The following is a 22,694-nucleotide window of genomic DNA, read 5'->3' as shown; positions in this document are numbered from 1 at the left end:
TTTTGTTTTCACCGCTCCAGGACCGCTCCAGCAACGTTCTTGCGGTGTGACCACTACTTAAGTTTTTCATTTTAATGCTGTCTATAAAAGTTCCACATAGTTCTCCGATTATTCTGATTGATGACTGAGAATATATTCCTTATAGAAATATGGATAAATTTTATTCAAAATTCTTGGATCACATAAAGAAAAAATATTGGAGAGCTCCTGGTATGTCTCTTTTCTATCTTTTTCCATTTATCTTATGAATGTATCACTCGTATAAGCCTTTGTTCCTTTATTTTTTGTTGGTAAAAAATGCAAATTTATGAACTTAACAAAACAACCCATTATTTTTTTTGTGATATCCTTAGCATTTTATATCAATGTTCGGTGGATGTCTCACCGTACCATTTGTAGTTGGACCGGCTCTGTGCATGGACGGGAACATCATGCTCCTCTCCAAGCTCCTAGCAACAGTATGCTTTCTATCTGGGATACAAACATTCATCATGACTACCTTTGGTATACGGTAAGCAACAAGTAATGGGCCAAACATTTTGAGGGGGCAAACATGGCGTATTGGGAATTTTTGACATTTTTTACATTAAAATCTAACTTTGTGACATACTTTGAGATAATATTCTGAAAATAGTTTTTGGGTGTCCAGTGCCCATACGCCCCCTTACGCCATTGTTAAGCAATGCGTTCATACTCCCAAAATATCACTTTAGCAAGGATACCAGTTTGAGGTATATCAATATCATTAATTTTGGCATGCAGAAAAAACCAGGTCTTCTTCCCTATTTCCTTTCTGTAGAAAACGTTTACAATATTACTGCCTTCAGCATATTCAGGGAATTCCAAATGACATGAATGACGAATTCGTCCAAAACGTGATAAGTTTGATTCTTTGACGCGTTCGCGTAATTGTCGATTTGACATCCGGACCTAGAAATATCCTTTCCGATGATTTTTTTTTCTTAATTCATGTTTCAATGGGGTCCTAGAACAAATAGCTTAGTTGCCGAACGGCAACTTTTGCACAATTTTACTAATTTGCATAAATCCAAAATGGTCGCCAGATGTCATCTTGAAAACCTAATTTTTGTACCCCTTGTCGCAGAATGATGAGGAATAACTCTTTTAAGGGGTTTGGGGTGTGTAAAATCCATTTCTGCTATATCAAATTTGTAATATAAGGTGATCTTCAGGTCAAATCCAAGATAGCTGCCAGATGACGCCATCTTAAAATATTAACTTTTGAAACCAAAATGATGAATAATACCTCTCTTCGTGAGTTATTTGGTATGTTGATTAAATTTCTGTTGTAATTTTGCAATATAGGATCATCTTCAGATCAAATCCAAAATGGCCGCCAAACGCCATCTTGAAAAAATTACTTTCCGAGGCTTATGTGTAGGAGCTAATGTAAGGGGATTTCAGTAAGCATACTCATTTATTTCATTAATTCTCAATTTTTAAGGTTGAGGTGAAGTCAGATCGATGGTAAGGAGGTTGCCAGATTTCGTCATTAACCGCTCATCTTAGAATGGATCATTTTAGGGTTTAGGCTATGATCCAATTGCATGTTTTTTATCATTTTCTTTTAAATGTCCATCCATACTTTTGCACTGAAGAGGCTTTGGAGTATTATTTGAATTAAAAAGTGTTTCCTCCATATTTTTCCTAAATCAAAGTGTCCAATAATAGGTATAGGCATCCGTTGGTCTCGAAAGACAATGGTGTAGCGTTAGGTCTTACATTTTCTATAGTGGCAGGCAGCTAGTCTCTAGAGCAATTTGTACAGATGAAGGAGGGTGGCGCTGGGACAGGTTCAGTGCAGGATACGTCCAAAGCAGCCGACATGCATATGGAAGCTCAGTGTTTAGCCACTTTTCTTTACATGCGTACGTTGTCCAGGACTTACTTCCGTACAGGAGCTTGGCCATGACTATGGCATATTTTTACTATCCTGATGCTTATCTCCTTGTCCAGTGAAAGGGAGATAGAGATTGATAGTCGATCTAAGGTAAACAGTAAAAAAATTATACAACGCTGTTTACTATATGAACCTTACAGTAATTGTTTAAACAGTTTAAACAAGTGTTTAAAACTTAAGCAACAAAGTTTGATTTTCAATATCTAATCTTCAATAAATAAAACATGATTGTTTAAACGGTTAAAACAAATACTGTAAGGTTCATATAGTAAACAGCGTTGTATAAAATCTTAAACAGCGTTTTTACTGTGATGAGTCCACGACATTCAGACGGGTAAGTTTGTTGATAGAGATGTCTGGCATGTCTGGAGGACAGACAGAGTCAGGATTTCTGTCTTCTACAGGCTGATTTGGGATCAAACTTATTACATGCACAGGACAGGCGGCTGACTAGGTCTTGTACCCCCGATACTTCATGAGAGGCAAGGACGACGTCGTTGCCGTGCAACATCTCACGAATGAGAACCATCCTGGCCATTGTTTTTGGCACGTAGTCGTACGACGTTAAAGAGTTTCCCATCAGCTCTGGTTCGACCCAGCTTGAATACGCCTCAGAGGCATGGAATCCCTACACCTTGACTGCCATCAGAAACCTTGAGCAAGTGCAAAGAACAGCAGCTCGGTTTGTTGCCCATGACTACAGGTGGTCTACGTCATCGTCACACCTGTTGTCTGCTCACGCATGGGACACACTACATCATCGGCGACTCCTGGACCAATGCTCTCTTCTTTTCAAGATTCACTACAGACTGGTCAACATGCCAATGCCAGCTATAGTCACTCCGGCAACATATCTTTCAAGGAAGGACCATACACTGAAATTTGCTGTGCCAAAATCGTCAATTGATTCTACAAATACTCCTTCTTCCCAAGGACAATCCGAATATGGAACCACCTGCCTGGCGAAGTTGTATAAAAAACATACCTACCAGCATTCAAAGAGGCTGCGCTTCCCATCATTAGAAATCTGCAGCCTCCAACTGGATCTCTTGTTCTTTAAGATGTATCCAGGTTTTTACTTGCACATCGCACTCTCCTTTTATCGTAAAATAGAGATCTTCACCATGACACCAATCTTTCACGACACATTGCAAAGTTCATTCCAGTTTAGCTTTTTGGAGCTGCAAGAGGAATTATCGTATCAAGCATCAAGTATCAAGTATCTAGTACGGATATAAATGAATTATGTGCATTGGCAAATGCATACTGGAGAAGCATGGAGAAGAAGATCCCAAAGAGCATGAATAGTGTCAGGGACAGGCGCAGCCTTGCTTCACGCCATTGCTCACAGGAACTGAGGGAAGGCACCATATGTTCCAGCTTTGTAGAAAACTGTGCTGTGGATATCCTCATGGAATGATATGACCATGTAAAGTCTTGGGGGAGAGCTTATCTTCGGCAGGAGGCTAAATAGTCCACTCCTGTTGACCAAGTCAAAGTCCAATGATATAAAGTAATTAATTAATTAGTTTTCTGAAAAATACGGAAAATCACTTTTCAATTCAAATAATACTTTGAAGCCTTTTCACTACAAAAATATGGATGGACATACAAAATAATATTGATTACAACACCCGAAATGGATCATAGCCCAAAGCTTGAAAGGTATCATTCTAAGGTGAGCGGTTAATGGCGACATCTATCAACCATCTGACTATTTTAGACCTGACTTGATCTCGAACTAAAAATGGAAAGATTAAAAAAAATGAATTATTCTTTAAATCTCCTTCCATGAGCTCCTACAGTGTCATAAGTCTCGGGAAGTAGTTTTTTTTCAATATGGAGTGTAGCGGCCATCTTTGATTTGATCTGAAGATGATCCTATATTGCAAAATTAATATCACAAATGGAATCAACATATCAAATAACTCACGAACAGATGTATTATTCATGATTCTGGGGTAAAGGGTCCAAAAGTTGATATTTCAAGATGGCATCATCTGGCGGACATTTTTATTTGACCTGAAGATGATCTTATATTGCAAAATAGATAGCAGAAATGGATTCTACACACCCCCACACCCCTAAGAAGAGTTATTCCTCATCATTCTGGGGCAAGGGGTCCATAAGTTAGGTTTTCAAGATGGCATCTGACGGCCATTTTGGATTTATGCAAATTAGCAAAATTGCCCAAAGTTGCCGTTCGGGCAACCAAGCTGAATTTGTTCTAGGACCCCATAGGAACACGAATCAAGAAAATAGACTTAATCGGAAAGAACATTTCTTTGTTGGTGTATTGAGCCTATGGGACTGTCCAATCAACTACAATGTCAACGTAAACCTTTTTACCCAAAACAATTAAGCACGTATGATGTTTAACTCTTAAGTTGACAATATCAATTAATATTAAAACTGCATTTTGTGTTTACCTGTAACATCTCCACGAGAAAGCCTATAAATAGTGATGGAAATGTCAAAGTTAAGAGGAAAACTATATAACTTTATTCTTGTATCATTTGAAACGGTGATAAATGAACTAAAAGTTTGTGTACATACATGTATTTTCAACCTAAATGATTGTCGAAGAACGCCACGTGTTTCGAAAGAAAGATTACTTTAGCTGTTTAGTATTACTTCGAACAAGTAATATCACGGCACTTTCTGGACAAAAAAACAATAAGTTCGACGATATTTATTAATAGACAATATCTTTTAGCCTTAAAAGGTTTCTTTCCAAAGCAAAACCCCGAAAATGCCTACAGTACTGCAGATTTAGTCCACCCCAACAAAAAGTTTATATGAATAAAAGGAAAAGAATCCAACAAGCATAACACTGAAACTTTATTCAAAAAAATTAATGAAAAATTTAAGAAATGAAATGAAAGTTTATATGACATTTGAAACTTTTGCTTCATTTCACAATTAATGGAAATGGAATTAATGGAAACAAACAGTTAATGGAAATCCTGGTCAGTATGCAAATGAGGAGACTGATGACATTAACCGCTCACTATTTCTTTTGTATTTGATTAAATGAAACATGAAGTATTTAAATTTTCTCTTCATTGTCATCTGAAACAAAGTCTTATTCCTCCCTGAACATATAGAATTGGCGTTGTTTTATCATTTTGTGGCTCAATTAAATTGGTCATTATTGTCATATCTGTAAAAAAAATTGAACTATTGTGTAATTCACACAATAAGAAAAAAAAAGAAATAGTGAGTTAGGGACATCAACGAATCTCTCATTTGCATATCACTGAATTGAGCATTTAACTGTTATGTGAAAAATAAGCGAGACTTTAAGATGTTATAACTTTCTTATCCCATTTTGATGAAATTTACAGCGTTATGCTTGTTTGATTTTTCTCTATTTAATAAATAAACAAATTTAGGGATGGACTTGACCTGACACCGTCAGGTAGTCTTAACATTCAGTAAACATGCAACTAAAAATCGCTTACCGTGGTTTGACATGTCAGGCGACTTATGATGTTCATGCTTGCATTTCTTTGAAATCCCCCATTTAAATTAGCTGTTTGATTCTTGACTCACGTTCATATTTGTCTGTTAAATCCAATGTGAATCTTTCTGATACTCGTGACAGGTGTACATACTTTCAAATATTCCCTATGTTGCTAATATGCAATCGGGAAGAGAAAACTGGTTTTGTAAAATATTTGTTCTTTTCCGTATGCGTTTTTTTTCCCGAAACAAAAATTTTTCTTATCGACGAGTGAATTTGTTGTATCAAGTACGATACCTGCACATAATTTACACGGTGACTTTAGCATGTTTAATGTCTTATTGTTTGTTACGATTGATTAATTATATGATTGATAATAATTGTATGGCTCAGAATGGGATACAAAAAAATATTCCACAGGTTTATGAAATAGTGCACGAATCGTAGATGAGGGTCATTTTGCCCTTACGAATGGATTATTTTTGGTATCCCATGCATTAAGAAAACAATTTAAGATGACATTGTTCCGGGCTTTATTTTGTGTAAGATATAGGGTCAGGGTTGCAATAGGGTTTTATGCTAGGTTAAGCGTTAGGTTTAGGATAGGGTATAATGTTAAATCCAGGGTTGAAGTTGGTCATTGCTTTTGTGTTTGGAATTTGTAGCGGAGCAGCTGTTGCCGGAGCAAATGTCATGGAATCCAATTTAAGCATCGTCTAAATATAGATATCGATTGTATTCCAAATTCAAGAGGGAAAAGGCTGTATTTATATAGGGCCGCGATCTCTGTGTGTTATTATAATATCATGCTCTTTTCAACTCCCAAAGTGCACCATGATATCGTTGGTCCCATGCTATTGATAAAGATATGTTTGTGATGAAATCATCTTTTTCTCTCCACGTCTTTTTAAAAAATATTTCTTGATATTTTCTCCAACACGCAGGCTCCCAATAGTACAGGGACCATCGTTTGCTTTTGTCATACCTATAATCTCAATGATGAATGTGCGAGAGGCTTGTCCAGCTCAAGACGGTAAGAAAAGGCCGAGTCTTTGGGAATCGTTTGATGAAAAAGTTTTGTCAGTGATGTTTTTTTTTCATGACAGATGTTGTAAATCCTTGCATCTGATTCATGGTTGTGATCAGTCGCGTAATGAACCTAAAAGTTTGAGGGGGTGGATTAGGCATGTCGGGCCAAATTTCTGAAAAGTTGCGAGCGAGCGAAGCAAAGGAGCAAAATTTAGACATTTTTATTACAAAAATCCAATGTTGTAATGAATTTTGACATAAAGTTTTCTCTTCTTTTTTAAATGTTGAAATCTTGGTCGTAATGTTTTTCTTGGGGGGGGGGGGTGGACATCCCCATGGCCCCCACCCTCTATACGTCACTGGTTGTGAACAAATTAATCAGTGAAAATTACTTACAAAACATTTCATACTATGATTTCATATTATGATAATGCCGATGGTAGTGGAAATACAATCAATAAAGATTCATTTTGCTAATCATATTGAGAATCGTAAAAGAAAATAGAGAGATTGAGTTAAGAGTGGGCAGAGGCGGGTGGGGCGTTGACCTTGTAATGCGATGCATGATGCTCCATACATTCAGTTCCGGAACAGGGTAATGCATGAGAACATCCTAAAATGCCCTTGACTCGCTTAGTTCTCTGATCATGTTGTTTCAAACAATCGAAAAATTAAATAATCGTTTCCCAAATTACAGGGCACATAATGTTCTTGTGAAAATACACAGTACCTTGATTCATATAGTAGTCGTTATGTATAAATACACAACCATGTCACGATAACTTTTGTGTAGTTTAAAATCCAGCTACAAACACAAACTCCTGTAATCATTTGAATCATAAAACTATGGAAATAATGGTTAATGGTAATAAAAAAAGTTGGTTTATATACATTTTAAAAATACATTTTCCCTCCATATATGTAGGTAGGCCTATGTTATCTAAATTCATATAGCTTTTTTTTATCATTTTCGTATATTAATTCAAAATGTTTGCTAAACCAAACTGCGCCATTGCACTTTTACGAAAGCATATGTCGTCAATAAACATTTTAAACAAGGGGTTGTTTCAAAAAGCATTTGTGCTACCATTTGCACGTTTGGAGTGCTAACAAGATTATCAATCATATTAAAAGGATGGTCCAGGCTGAAAATATTTATATCTTAATACATAGAGTAGAATTCATTGGGCAAAATGCCGAAAATTTCATTAAAATCGGATAACAAGTAGTAAAGTTATTGAAGTTTAAAGTTTAGCAATATTTTGTGAAAACAGTCGTCATGAATATTCATTAGGTGGGCTGATGATGTCACATCTCCACTTTCAGTTTTCTTATGTTATTACATAAAATCACAATTTTTTCATTATTTCATATTTGTGTGAATAATATGTCTCCCTTATGATGAAATAAGTTGCAGCAAAAATATATAATGCACTTAATCAGTTGCCAATCCAATTTTTCTAGTTCTTGGAGAAAAAAAATTGAATAAACCTAATTTCATATAATAAAATACAAAAGAACAAGTGGGAATGTGACATCATCAGCCCAGCTAATTAATAATCATGACGATTTTTTTTCACAAAATATTGCTTAACTTTAAAATTCAATAACTTTGTTATTTGTTATCCGATTTTGATGAAATTTTCGGCATTTTTGCTCAGTGAATGCTACTCTATTTATCAAGCTCTAAATACTTTCAGCCTGGACCATCCCTTTAATTCCCATCAAATGAAGTTTACATTAAAATCTTTGTAGATTAATATTTTTTCTCGTTAACATGCATTTGGTTACAGGTTATCTTTGGTTAAGAGAATTCGGCTCAATTGTTTTTAAGTAACAAGGGTAAATTGAGTTTAAGGACGAGACCTTGTTCTAGCAGAAAGTACGGCATTATGAATTATACCTGGCATGCCGGGCGTGTCAGGATCTAATAAAAGTACCCTTATGATTCCTTCATGCAGGTAATTCAACAAGTACTGAGCGAGAAGAGGAGTTTTACGGTCGCATGCAAGAGGTAACGGAAATATAATTGTTTCTCAAATGAATGAAGGAAATGAGTAGGAAATATAAAAAAAACTCACTTGGTTTAGGATAATGCTTCAATTTTTACAACTTAATTAAACTAACACGTTTCCAAAGGTTGTATGTCATAGCATAACACAGAACTGACAAAAGACTTAGTACATGACTGATCGTCAACAAGGCCATGTACAGCCTTCTTAATTTATTTTTAAGAATATGGAAATATTCCTCTTTAAATCGAGAATAATCTATTCCTACATCATTTTCATTCCAGCAGATATCCTAAATCCAAATCCTATCCCACGAAAAAGGTTGAATTGAACTAAAAACATAAATATACCAAGCAAGCATAATGGTGAAAATCATATCAAAATCAATATAAGAAAGTTATATGAAATATCTATATGCAAAACATTGGTGATATGCAAATGAGAGAGTCAATAATCCCACACACTATTTATCTAGTATTTGAGTAATATTTTAATATTTGCAGATCTGAAAAATATGAAAAAGGGAAGCTCTTTATTGAATCACTCAAGCGAAAGCTTGTAACAAGAGAAATATCAAATCAGACCGTGTTTCACATTATGATGAGGGGGAACAAGAACATCAGTGTTCCATAATTTCCATGAATAAAAAAGCAAAAGAAGAAACAGTGAGTGGATTATTTCATCGGTTTTCCCCAGCACACTAACCAGCGTGTGCATACTAATTGTTTTATGATATTAAGCGAACTTAAGGACAAGTCCACCCCAACGAAAAAGTTGATTTGAATAAAATTTGAAAAAAAAATTTCATCAAAATCGGATGTAAAATAAGAAAGTTATGACACTTTAAAGTTTCGCTTAATTTCACAAAACAGTTATATGCACATCATGGTCGGTATGCAAATAAGGAGACGGAAGACGTCATCCACTCACTATTTCTTTTGTATTTTATTATATGAAATATTCTATTTTTTTCCTCATTGTCAAGTGAAAGAACAATTAATTCCTCCATGAACATGTGGAATGAGCAGTGTTTAATACTATATGATTCAGTCAAGTTGGTCCTTACTGTCAAATCTGAAAAAAATGAAATATTGTATAATTCAAACAATAGAAAACAAAAGAAAAAGTGAGGTTTTTTTTAGTGAGTGAGGGACATCATCGATCGTCTCATTTGCATGTCACTGCATTTGTGCATATCACTGTTATGTAAAAAATAAGCGAAACTTTCAAATGTCTTAACTTTCTTATTTTACATCGGATTTTGATGAAATTTTCAGCGTTATGCTAGTTTGATTTTATTATATTTATTCACATCTACATCTATCTGAGGTGGACTTGACCTTTAAGAATAGCTCCACCATCACCACCATGTCTACAAAAAACTACTGGCTCGTGACGCCGAAAACATGGTAACACTAATGGAACTTGTTTTTGATATTTCTTCCTCAACCTTTTATAGGTTCAAGGGGCTCTCTTGGTGTCCTCACTTTTTGAGCTATTATTGGGTTTCAGTGGCGTCATCAGTTTCCTGATGAAGTTCATTGGACCTCTAACAATAACACCAACTGTTACTCTCATTGGCCTCTCCCTTACGCCAGTAGCAACGAAGAACTGCAGTGTCCACTGGGGAATCGCCTCATTGTAAGTAATCTTAAGACACGACTGTTAAGGTCTTAAAAGCGAGTTACGCTATAGCAGTAGTTAACACTTTAAGACCTTAACACACGACTGTTAGGATGTCCTGTTCTGTTATAGCTTGGACGTTATTATTTTTTTATAAAGATAAAAAGTCCACACGTTGGTATTCATAACCCATATGGCATTTTCATTTATTTGATCATGGATGGACCTACGTGATTAATGTTCGATCAAACAGCAATGTGGATAAAATGCCTGCTCAAGAGCATGTCTGAGTGCCGTACCGGGAACCGAACCCCCGATCCTCAGATCTCTAATTAAGCGTCTTAGGCAACTCGAATGTTAATGAATGGTAATGTGGCAAAGACAGTGCTTCCCATTTTGTATCCATTACTTAAGCCTGTCGTCCTTTATTGAATTTTAATTGATATCATTCCCATAAAGATTATTCTTTCCTCTCTGTTGCACAGCACGATGTTGATCATCATTATCTGTTCACAATACATTGACCGATTTAATGTACCCTGTGTTGGATTCAGCAAGAGCAAGAGATGCCATGTCTTTAGGTATCCACTCTTTCGGCTATTTCCAGTGAGTACAAAAATCTTTTTATTTTAATGAAAAAATATTTCAACGTTATCAAAGGGTCAAACAATGGGACGGGTCACGAATAAGTAACTCCTCCCTGGTGGCAAAACCGACTCCAGACCGACAAAAGCTTTGCGTCATCACCAATGACATAGCATATCAGGTTTTGTGGAGTCGGGTTTTTCGTGGTAACTGTATCATCAAGTACTTTTCGCACCACGGCGCACTACTGATTTCAACGTCGAGAATGTATGGTCGAATATCGTTCATGACAAAGCAAGACCAAGAAGTCTGTCGAAAATTGATGAATCAAAGCAGCAGTCTGGGACAAATGACATGTTTTCAATTTTTCGTCACATTCGAAACTTAAAACAAAACTGGTGATCCGGTTCACCAATTTTCGACGAAATTTGACGGGCATTTTAAATACATTTACTGTAGTCTTGAATCCATTGTGCGTTGCTGAGCGAAAGCTCCTTATTTGATTTGACGTAAGCTAAGTAGTCTTCGGTTACCATTATGATATGGCATCCTTTTTATGGTCCAGTTTCAAGAGCGAAGTCATCGACTACATGATTTTTCTAACTTCAATAAAATTTTCTCTCCTCAGCCAATGACTCACTTGCTCCCGAATCGCTGTACAAAGTATTGTAATTGTTGTTCAATAACATTATAAATAATAAGTCTGACAACCGACGTTGACTGTTCATTTGAAATACGTTAGGCAATCCTTAGTGACTTATGTCTGTCTCTGATTTACGTATAATACCGACATTCCTGAAGATGGGGTTGTCGATCAATATGTTTTCATAGTAGCTATTCATTTCCTTGCCAATCGTTGCTTCGGATAATGAATTACAACGGATACTTAATAATTTCGTACATTGTTAAATTTTGTGTTTAGATCTTCATCGCTGCAGTTCTTTCATGGATTCTGTGTTTTATACTGACGATTACTAATGTTTTCCCAGACGATCCTAGTTCACCAAACTATCAAGTTCGTACCGATGCAAACAGTGAAGGGGTGGCAAATACACCTTGGTTCTATTTCCCCTACCCAGGTGAGAAGATGGATTTAATTGAAAGCCCCACCTTTCCTTTGGGTCATTTGATTTGGAATGGCGGGAGATTTAAGTCATATTGTGTTCATGTTATTGACATTACCGTCCTCCTTAGTTAATTGGTTTTCTTCATTTGCTAGAGCTTGAAGCACCGGATAGAAGTATCAGATATCAGTCTCGACAAACACGTCAATTGCATTTCTTCATGTTTTCGTCGATTATTGAATTTGGAATCCATAATGGCATTAAGTTCATCTACAAAACAATGTGTTATGTATACACTACCAATCACCATTGCCATCATAATTTTATCTCACACTTTTTTTACTCTCGAACAGGCCAGTGGGGAGCACCCTCCGTTACAGCGGGAAGTGTTCTTGGGATGTGCGCTGCCGCCATTGCGTCCATCGTCGAGTCTATCGGGGATTATTACGCATGCGCAAAGCTTTCAGGGGCTTCAAATCCACCGGATCATGCACTGAATAGAGGGATCGGTATTGAGGGTTTTGGAGGTATTCTTGCGGGACTCTGGGGGTCGGGTGTAAGCAGCACGTCCTATTCAAGCAATGTTGGCATGATCGGATTAACAAAAGTAAGTTCTTTTTTTCTTGATGATTAATTGCTGTTTTGTTTTGTAACGGAAACTCCATTGAAATATCCATCAGCACTTTTGATATAACACCAGAATGTGATGAAAGCGATGACGATCAAAGATGATCCAAATACAAATAATAATACATCCATTCAGAATTGTGGAGTCTTCAAGATTCCCTGCTGGAAATGGTGTCAGTGTCCAAAAGCGCATTCACAGTGTGGAACACGATGTGGAATCGTATTGTCGCACTTAAATCAAAACCTCTTTTTATAAATGTGTATTACATTTTCACAGACTGAATAAACTTTGTGTAACGGTGTATTTTTCCTAAGGGTTACTCTAGGTCCTTCTAGGTCTATGGTCTAACCATGTCCTGTTGCTATGTTGTGCACCTCTTCAAACTAAACCCCTTTCCCTGATCAGATCATGCTGATCTGAGATGGCACAAACAAGACTCCGTTGACATGAATTGGTTCCATGAATATGACGACGAACCCTTATTTCTATACTGATATTAATTTCATTGTTCAATCGTTTTAAGGTAAGCAGTCTCTTGGTCATCCAAGTGATGTCCGTGTACCTTGTTTTGATGGGGATGCTTCTTAAGTTTGGTGCTGTCTTTGCTACGATACCTGCACCAATCATCGGTGGAATACTTGCAGTTACAGTCGGTAAGTACTCCTTTCTATCTCACTGACATCGATCAAGGCCGAATCAGGGCTCAGTAACACAAAAATTAGCGATCAATTGCTAAGTGAACTGACCAATCAATATCAATGTTACACGCGCATTTGGTTTAAAATACTGACCAGGGACCAATCAGTTCGGTTCTTTCATATTTGCAATCCATCGCAAACCTTCGTGTTACGGAGCCCTGAACTCCGTGAAACAAAATTTAAAAATATTTAAAAATAGTATGGTTGATTTGTGCAACTGATTGTTCATACTGATATAGTGCAACAATCTTTAAATACTTCGATTTATTGAAAATGTAATTACTGGGTCTCTTTGGTAAAAATTTCCTAAACTTGTTTAAAACCCATACGCCCATAAAAAAGAGAGAGAGAACAAAACTGAACGTAACACATCTTTTCCAACATTCCTTGTATTAACTTAACATTATTTACTAGACTATATTTACTATCAAGGTATAAAACTGGAGGTACTAAATGCTTGCCTTTCATTTTTGGACACTGCGATTTGTCGATCATGTGTATGGAGAGTGGCGTCCAAACGCTGATCTTCCCTCACGCATTTCACGGGAAGGGTGTATTATTGAAACGGTAAACATCATTATAGGCGACAAGTACATCTATTTAAAGCAACTATTGCAAGATCTATCATATTTTTCATGATGAAACCTAATTGCACTATTCTGAAAGATCTTCAAAACATGATCAAAGGAATACATATCCACATTTAATGCATTTAATCTAAATAATGCCAACTTATACTGTTATACATTGTCATATATGGATTAGATCTCACGACGTTCCATATAATTCCATATAAATTCATTTGATATAAAAAAAAAAACAGTTAACATGGTTAAAGAGGAAAGATCAACCTATATATTTTGCCTTTACCTTTGACAGGAATGGTAACATCAGTGGGTATTTCAAATCTTCAGTATGTGGACATTAACTCACCAAGAAATCTTTTCATCGTTGGCTTTTCTCTTCTGCTGGGAACAAGTCTTCCTGACTACATGTCGAAAAATCCAGGTGCTATCCAGACAGGTGAATTAAAAACTTTCTCTTAGAAATTCAGAAGTTTAACGTTAAATGTAGTGGCAAGTCAATACCAATCCGACATGGCTTCTCTCATGTCCATATCAGACAGTTCCTATCAACATAATCATCGATATTCATCTTTTAAACTTAAATGTAAATTCAATAGAAGTTCAGTAGTTAATGACAGAAGTCTACCAGACTTTTCTCAAGCTGTAACTATTAATCACTGTGCCTCTTAATCACTAGCCTCTTGTCGAGGCCCTGTCGGCTGCTTTCCGAGCGAACATGGCAAAGCACGGGAGAGAGCGAAGCAGAGCGCCAAACATTAAGGTTTCTTTCGGATAACTTAATTAAAAACTTAATGAAAATTTTACATGTATATTTATGTAGGGCCCAGTTTATAAGCAGTTTTGCTTCTTTTGGGTCCTGGCCATTTTCAAATTGTTATTTTGTTTGTCAATTGATGATTTGTATGATACTTATTTTATGATGTTCATGCACTATATTTATTTTAAATGGTCAAATAAATGAAATCAAATGAAAAAAATATTTAAAAAACGACTCCAGACCGACAGGAACTATCTGTTATAGTGACAAAGCATCGGTCGGTTTGCAGTCGGTTTCGTTGGTGTGCCTGGGGTATTAGTGTCGATGGTTAAAGCAAATGTATTATAAGATTTTTCGGTGCGCTGTAGCTAACCTACTTTTTGATTTTTTCTTTTTTTCAATGGTGTATTGTATCATAGGCTCAAGTACAGTTGATCAGATACTGTTAGTCCTTCTTGGTACTAGCATGTTCATTGGTGGCTTAACTGGTTTCATCCTTGACAACACGATACCAGGTAATACAAAATAGAAAGGGTAGGCCACTTACAGGGGATGTCACATCAAGCCCCCATCGTACAAAGAGTGGCAATGAATTTGATCAACCTCAATCATATGAAATCCATCATTGTCATATTGCACGATGTTCTCCTCTAAATAAAAAGGAACGCACTGAATTGTCAAGAAAACGATGAATGTATAACTATCCACCTAACTGAGGAAACATTTTTAACAAGCATGCATTTTACTTTGCAGATGCTGGCATTCGTGGCTTTCCATAGTTAGGATTAACTAAATCAATCACTGCTCTTTGTAAAGTAGGGCTCTGTACGTTTGGAAAACCATTTTATTATATTATGTTTTATAATATTAATTAAAAAAATCAATTCTTGATACGAGAAAATGTAATTCGTAAACAACACAAAGCTATTTTCTTGACATCAGGAAATCAATTCTTGATGTCTAGATATCGAATACTTGATACTGGTTGCAATAAATACAAGTAAATGTTAAAGTAGAAAAAGCTTGCCAAATTAAGTCGGGGTACACACTAATAGACAGGGATTCAAATTTGATCCCCAAATGCTGATGCTCATTTGCACACCTGTGTGCAGTTAGCGATATTTACAATTAGGATGCTTTAAGATATACCGTGCATTTAAGGTGCAAAATTTGAAACATTCTTAACTTCACATAGTATGAAGCTCAAAAGGTTAAAGGTTGTTCCTTTTAAGGTGCAACAAGCATTTATTGGTTCAAATGCTAATAAAAAGGTGAAATTTTGCACTTTTCGCACTTAGGGTGCAAGGTACATCCCAAAAGGCGCTACCAGTGTTTCATTTACGACGCCAAACATTCTTAGTGAGTACACTGGCTAAAATTTACAGATGTGAGTGTGACAGCCGATTTATCTATTGAGACCCATTTTTACTATGCCATAATTCAATTCAATAATTTACTCTCTCAACAGGTTCCCCTGAAGAGCGTGGCATAGGACGGATGCTAACTACTTATAGTTCTTCCAGCGACGATAAGGACGACGATGAAGTCATTGAAGACGATGACGAGCTCAATGCTGAAGTATCTCGTCTTGTCAATCAGAGTTATGATTTACCATTTGGAATGTCGTACATCAGACGCTTGGAATGGACGTCGAAGATTCCCTTTTGCCCGACATTTTCTGGTTTTGGCTGCACGTGCACATCCAAGTATAGACTCTGGAAGGGAAGATCCAAGGGATCCGATATTCTACAGTAATAAGAGCTTGTGACATTGCTAAAGGATTTTATTCTATGCTTTAACGCAGGCGCAGTTCCCCCCCCCCCAAAAAAAAAAAATATCGCTCAAGCCCACCCCCCTTAAACTATTCGACCACAAAGAAAAATTGTAGATATATATGTAGGCCCTCTTACAACCGATAATGTCGCACCAACGCATAATGTCGCAGATTGCGACATTATGCCAAGAGCGTCCAACGCATAGTGTCGCAGTCAACGCATAATGTCGTAGCTTTTCTACTAACGCATAACGTCACAAGTCTTAACGCATAATGTCGCAGCAGCGTTCGCTTCAGGACTCGAGTTAAATATAAGACATAAAATATGTTTCCACTGATGTGCAAGCTCTGTCATCTGAAAGTTTTTAAGAGCGTGTTTGGTGGGGCAGGGGAGGGGGTCAGTTAGTCAGTATCGAATTCATTGTCAGGAGAAGGGGATGAGCTTTGAAAAATTGTAATGTGTGGACTAGTGAAACGCAAGTATACGCATATCACGATTCATCTGTGCATATCGCTATACATGCAATTCAACTTATTTTGCAGGAGAGTAAAGTCATCTAGCTGAAAATTGAATACAAATTTAGTTACATTTCATTGATGTTCATGACATTTTAATAAAGAAATCATATTTCGTATTGTTACTCGGAATGTGCCATCAATATATAAAAATCTAGCGCGCGATTCGCGCTCAGATATCTTATAACTGCCGAAAACTGCTCAGAATGTTAATTGCTTTGGTCTAAATGCATCAAATATCCAAAAAGTTGAGCTCGCTCTCATTATCTATGTAGGCAATGTGAGATAGCCTATCTTGTTTGTAAGAATAAAGCTAATTAAATGCACTTGTTACTTCAGTCTTTAGTTGGCCTGCTCCCTCTATAAACCAACAGCAAAAATTGGCTTTTAGCGGCCCATCGGGGAAACAGGAATGAAAACATTCTGCGCCCCACCCCCTTTTGGCGAAATCCCGCTTTATATAATGTATTAGAAACATGCGTGCTCTGACCCTGGACTCCAGCAGGGACCCAAAAAGTTGGATCCAGCGCCCTAGTCGCGCTTCACACTAACATAAATTTTAGTCCCCTCTATCCCTTTTCCTTTGCCACCCACCAGTTTTGAAATCCTGGTGCCGCCACTGCTCGGGGGCTCTCGTTATTTAGAAGAGAAACGAAAACAGGTTGTCAATGCTTGTAAAACATTGTAATGCCCGGTTATTTTATTTTATTGTTTTAAAAGAAATATACACAGATATTTTTATATGAGGAGGGGATGTGATAATGTGAAAAACGAATCTAAAGTCTAAACGAATCTAAAGATTTCTTGCACATATTAGAGAAATTTGTGAAACTCTTCAGTAAGAAAGGAAGGACTTCACTTTTTTTCCGGGGGCTCTAATTCTGCCCCTCCCGCTACGTACCAAGTTGTTATTAATTTATCACGTGCTCCCCTCTCCCCCACGGGAGATTCGTATAGGACCTATCGCTTTAAAATTATTGTTCATACGGTACATTCCGAGTTACAATACGAAATATAATTTCTTTCTTAAAATGTCATGAACAACGATAAAATATGATTTTTTTTTAAAGTGACCACTCGTCATCATAATGAATTCAATACTGCCCCCCCCCTGCATTCGCGCCTGTACCACCAAACACACTTTCAAAAACTTTCACATGACAGAGCTTGAATGAATTGCTGAGTGAAAACATATCTTATATCTTATCTGCAACTCGATTCCTGAATAAAATACCGCTGCGACATTATACGTTAAGACTTGCGACGTTATGCGTTAGTAATTTAAGCTACGACATTATGCGTTGACTGTGACATTATGCCAAAATCATCCAACGCATAATGTCACAGTCAACGCATAATGTCGCAATTGCTGCGACATTATCGGTTGTAACAGGCCCTATATGCGTTTATATGTAATGCAGTATTTCGTTCATGTCGTCAAGTGCTCTAAAATTAAAGTTTTTACCATTCCAATTCGAAAATTTTCTGGCTCGGTCGCTAAACACTCCCTCGCAAAATATCATCTAAATGCAGAATACATTAATGCGAGTTTAGGAAGTCAATGATCTCATGCAATATAGTAGACTGCCTTGCAGCTCTTTTCTTAAAAATTAACCTCCCATTATACTTCACCCATCACAAATATAACAATACTAATATCATAAAATTGAAGTTTTAAGTCTAAACATCTCCGTGTTTTGTCATATTTTGTCATTCTTTAGGATATTCTTTTTTAGAAAATTGCTCTGTCACTATATACTTCGCCTGATTGAGACTAAACTTATTTTAAACATACAGGTTAGAGTTAGGAATCCCGATCCACATTTCGGATGGCGAGAGGAGGTAAAGACAATGTCCCAAATTTTCGGCTCGCTCGCCAAATTACAATGCAGAAATTTGCACGTGAAGTACACCGAAAAAAAATACAATTTTGTTTGTATGTTTATGTCAAGTTTGATAGTTTTATAGCGCTTTCAGATGTTTTTTTTTAAAACACATTTTAGCAATGGATGTTTCATTTTTTAAAATTTATTGGGCAGGGCAGATTAATATGTTTGCCGTTTCTCCAATATTTTCATCGATAGCCCCCTGCCCCCGCCCCAGGATAGAAGCGACATGTAGAATGATTTGACTCTATTCTCCACAATACTCCGTGTTATACAGGACAGTGATCAATAGGTCGTATTTTTTGCAGCCTTTGTGCATGTTGAGTATACCATTCAGTAATTTAACGATGTTGTAGATGTACATTCATTTGGAATTTCATAAAGTGCTCCAAATACTAGATTTCCCTTTAAAAAAATCTCCTTTATCACCACATTCCCTCGTAATATTTTTAAGGGGTTCATCGACATAAAAACACCATCTCCGGTCATGTTCTATTACACCTTTTACGTTCAAAATCTAAAAAAAAAACGTCCGGAGAGAGTTACAGCACAAACAACCCATGTCCCGATAACTAGTCCTACCCCCCCCCCCCCCTTATCGTTAACGCCCTAATCTACGTCTATTTCACCCATCAGGCCCTGATGCACTATATACGAAAAATACTCAAGCATTTTGACAATGTTATATTTTTTCTGCTCGGTCGCTTTACTCCCTAGCCTGATATAAGAAATAGTTTTTTTTTCATATAGGAGGGAGGGTGGCGGGGACTATCTGCTTGATCAATATAAGGCTATCCACAATAGGCCATTTTAATTGTATTGCATAAACCAACGTCGAAAATTTCTCAAGCCCCCAGAAGCCCCCCCCAAAAAAAAACTTTTGGCCATTCTAATTGTATTGCATAAACCAACGTCGAAAATTTCTCAAGCCCCCAGAAGCCCCCAAAAAACTTTTTGTTTAAAACCGGGCCTGTGCAAAGGGTTTGGAATTACCCTCATGCTATTCTTTCAACAGTTGTATCAATGACCACCAAACCTAACTTATGAAAAATGGCTACATATATCTCATTCAAACATCATTCCTTCTAGAGTATATCGAGCAAGCAATATATATATACATATATATATATATATATTTAATACACTTACCTCAAAACATTGAAGAGCTGTTCTATTGTACCCCAGAACTTGTTATAATCATTTTATATTTTTGTACTTTTAATATGACTATTCTTGTATATAACTTAAAAAAAACTTTCTATAACTTTTTTATAATATTTAAATGTCCTTGATACAATCCATTATCATCCTTACTATAATCAAGTGGAAATCGATAATTTAATATTACAATGTCCCATTTCACGTTGAATACAATGTATTCATTTATATTAATAAAGGCTTTTCTTGACTAACCTTCATAAGTTTCATTCTGTTTGTAATTCGTGGTACGATCCGAACGAATGCACCGCTTCTATAATTGGATAATGATGGAGATCGATTAATGCAGATGGCTAAAAATTAATCTAGATATGGAAAGCCACATGAGCCTAAAACTCTTTGAATTAGGGTGTATTTTTCCTGGCTTACTGGTCATCTTGATCAATACTGAATTTGTTCTCCTTTGTCGCTGAAGCTATGCAAGCCATCCGCAGATCCCGGGGAAAGTCTTCAATTTTCGCCATTAGTCTACCTCGATCAAAATTGCTCTGGTTCCCCAAAGTTATCGAGAAAAGTTTAGATATCCAATAGGAAGCCAGAACATTGCCGAACACCCCAGGTAAGGTAGATTTACTCCGATTATCTTGCCCAGCTAAAATGTCGAATCTTTTTCGATGAGGTCGAACGGACTAAAGGCAATTTTTACCTTGGAGGAAAACATTAGAGACGCGTAGAAATACATTGTACTTTTTTTCTTCGCGACGTTTTCATTGCTACTTTGTCGACTATCGAACCCTTTATCGCAACATCGGACGTTCGCAGTGTTGTCCGGTAATGTTAATCGATGTCCATCATTCTCCATGCACGATTTCTGATAAAAGTTTTTAAGTGTTATTGGACTCGTAACTAAAGTATATATATATATTTTTCAAATATTCAATTTCGGTTGTCGTGAGAGTGAGGGTGTGGGAATGATGGTGTGTGGGTGTGTTTGTATGTGTCTGAATATGTGTGTTAATCAATACTCAGATGCACACGCGTCAGTGGCGTACCTAGGATTTTCCACAGGGGGGGGGGGAAACCGTCCGCCAACAAATTTGACAAGCAAAAAAAAAAAAAAAAAAAAAAAAAAAAAGGTCTTCGATCACAAATAAAGGATTCCGTACCAGAAAAAAAATTGACAAGCAAAAAAAAAAAAAAAAAAAAAAAAAAAAAGGTCTTCAAGCTCGTCAGGGGCAATACAGGTCTTCAAGCTCGTCAGGGAGGGGGGCAAAAAAGGTTTTTCAAGCCCGTCAGGTGGGGCAAAGATACGTCTTTTGCATTGGTTGTGACTCGTCAGGGGGGGCAGAGTGCCCCCCCTGCCCCCCCCGTAGGTACGCTAGTGACACGCGTAGGAGAACACAGATATTTGTAGTCACCAATTCCCTGACGCAAACACCGCTTTTTATATTCAAGCACGTGACATCTAGCTCCCCCACCATCACTAACCCCCATACCTTTATACCACCAAACAACACGCACACACCTTCCTCGTCATCACCGACCCTCGAACGCATGCGCCCTTCCACACACACACTAACCATCACCAACCCTTTATCATGGTTATACAAGCTACACACACTGTCCAGAATCCTTTACGCACACATTCTATCTCACCATCACCAACTCACACCTCATCCGTTCCGAACACTTTCCCACACCCTTGCAGATCACCATCACCACTCCTCACATAAACACACCCTAATCAAACCGAACCCACACGCACACACTCCCCCTCACTATCATCAACCCTTACACGCCCAACATTACGACCTTGAACACTCACGCACATACCCTCATTACCACCAATTCTCGCCCACACACCCTTCATATTACCCATGCACCCTTGCATACGCAATCGTTTCCATGAGTGAAGTGGGTTTCACTGTACACGGTTCGGTGTAATAGCAGAGGTAAAAACGGCACAGATAAAAGTGACAGAGGTAATAATCAAATGGAAGAGGTAAAATCGTTGGTATGCATGTGAAGCGCTGTTTTACTTACGAACTTTCCAAGATAAATCCTTTCATCATTCACTAATTGAAATCATTTAGGCAAGAAAATGTTTGAGTTTAATCGTATCAACGATAAAGTATAGATCTAAATGATGAAAAACATGATATCTAATCAGTTCATATAGCCCATTTCGTCGACAAGAGTCCGTTCAAGGTAACTTATTATGACTGATATGTGATGCATTGGAAGCGGAAGCCAAAAAATTGAGTGGGGGGGGGGTCCACCTGAAATTTTTGGATGGACACATGCAGGTAAAAAATTTGACAAGCAACCAAAAAAGTTATAAACCAAAGTTTTAGGGGAGGACCACCAAAATTTTTTGACAAGCAAAAAAATGGTTATCAACAAAAAAGTTTAGGGGGACCAACTCAAATTTAGGGGGGGGGGGGCAGGACCACCGCCCCCCCCCGCTTCCGCCGCCTATGATATGATGTAGCATGTCATCTTTACCTCTGTCATTTTTGCCTCTGCCATCTTTACCTCTACCATTTTTACCTGGCAATGGCACCGTATCTTTCGTGGGCAATTATAGGTCCTGAAAAGGACCACCCAAACTCGACGTTTCGACAAGTGCGTTCTCGTCGTCTTCAGGAAAATGAGTCAAAATAACCATTGGTTTTCATTAAGGAGAGAGAGAGGGGGGAGCTACAATGTTTGTTATGCGGGTATGGTAGAGATATTGGATGGTATAATGAGAAGAAAAGCGAGAGAACGGGTAATAAGAGAGATAGGCAGATGAGAGAGAGAAAGAAAGAATAATGCCCTAAAAATCTTTGTACCTCTCAGAAAGAAAGTAACAAAATCATGTTAGCTTAGAGGTACCAAGGGCTTGTCGGGCATGATTTTTTCAAGAAGTATATTCATTCATGAACATTTTACCTTCGCCGACGGTTCGACCCTTAACCAGATGACCCGAGGATCAATGGATTATTTTC

General features: G+C 37.2%; 1 protein-coding gene across 4 annotated transcripts in view; it reads left to right on the top strand.

The window, feature by feature from the left end:
* LOC129272071 (solute carrier family 23 member 1-like) overlaps nucleotides 1–17,723 on the top strand; it is a 34,387-nt gene extending 16,664 nt beyond the window's left edge. For all 4 annotated transcript variants that reach the window (XM_064106259.1, XM_064106260.1, XM_064106258.1 and 1 more), the window contains exons 3-13: nucleotides 354–511; nucleotides 6,332–6,420; nucleotides 8,378–8,430; nucleotides 9,888–10,069; nucleotides 10,537–10,657; nucleotides 11,559–11,715; nucleotides 12,054–12,307; nucleotides 12,852–12,981; nucleotides 13,906–14,049; nucleotides 14,790–14,885; nucleotides 15,839–17,723. In XM_064106259.1, the coding sequence (XP_063962329.1) occupies nucleotides 354–511; nucleotides 6,332–6,420; nucleotides 8,378–8,430; nucleotides 9,888–10,069; nucleotides 10,537–10,657; nucleotides 11,559–11,715; nucleotides 12,054–12,307; nucleotides 12,852–12,981; nucleotides 13,906–14,049; nucleotides 14,790–14,885; nucleotides 15,839–16,125 (1,671 nt within the window). In that variant the 3' untranslated portion in view covers nucleotides 16,126–17,723. The remainder of the gene's footprint in view (nucleotides 1–353; nucleotides 512–6,331; nucleotides 6,421–8,377; nucleotides 8,431–9,887; nucleotides 10,070–10,536; nucleotides 10,658–11,558; nucleotides 11,716–12,053; nucleotides 12,308–12,851; nucleotides 12,982–13,905; nucleotides 14,050–14,789; nucleotides 14,886–15,838) is intronic.
* The last annotated feature ends 4,971 nt before the right edge of the window (nucleotides 17,724–22,694 follow it).

The sequence above is a fragment of the Lytechinus pictus genome, chromosome 11 (genome assembly GCF_037042905.1).
Source record: "Lytechinus pictus isolate F3 Inbred chromosome 11, Lp3.0, whole genome shotgun sequence".
NCBI lineage: Eukaryota > Metazoa > Echinodermata > Echinoidea > Temnopleuroida > Toxopneustidae > Lytechinus > Lytechinus pictus.
The sequence above is the reverse complement of the archived record's forward strand: the minus strand, read 5'-3'. Positions and strand labels throughout refer to the sequence as shown.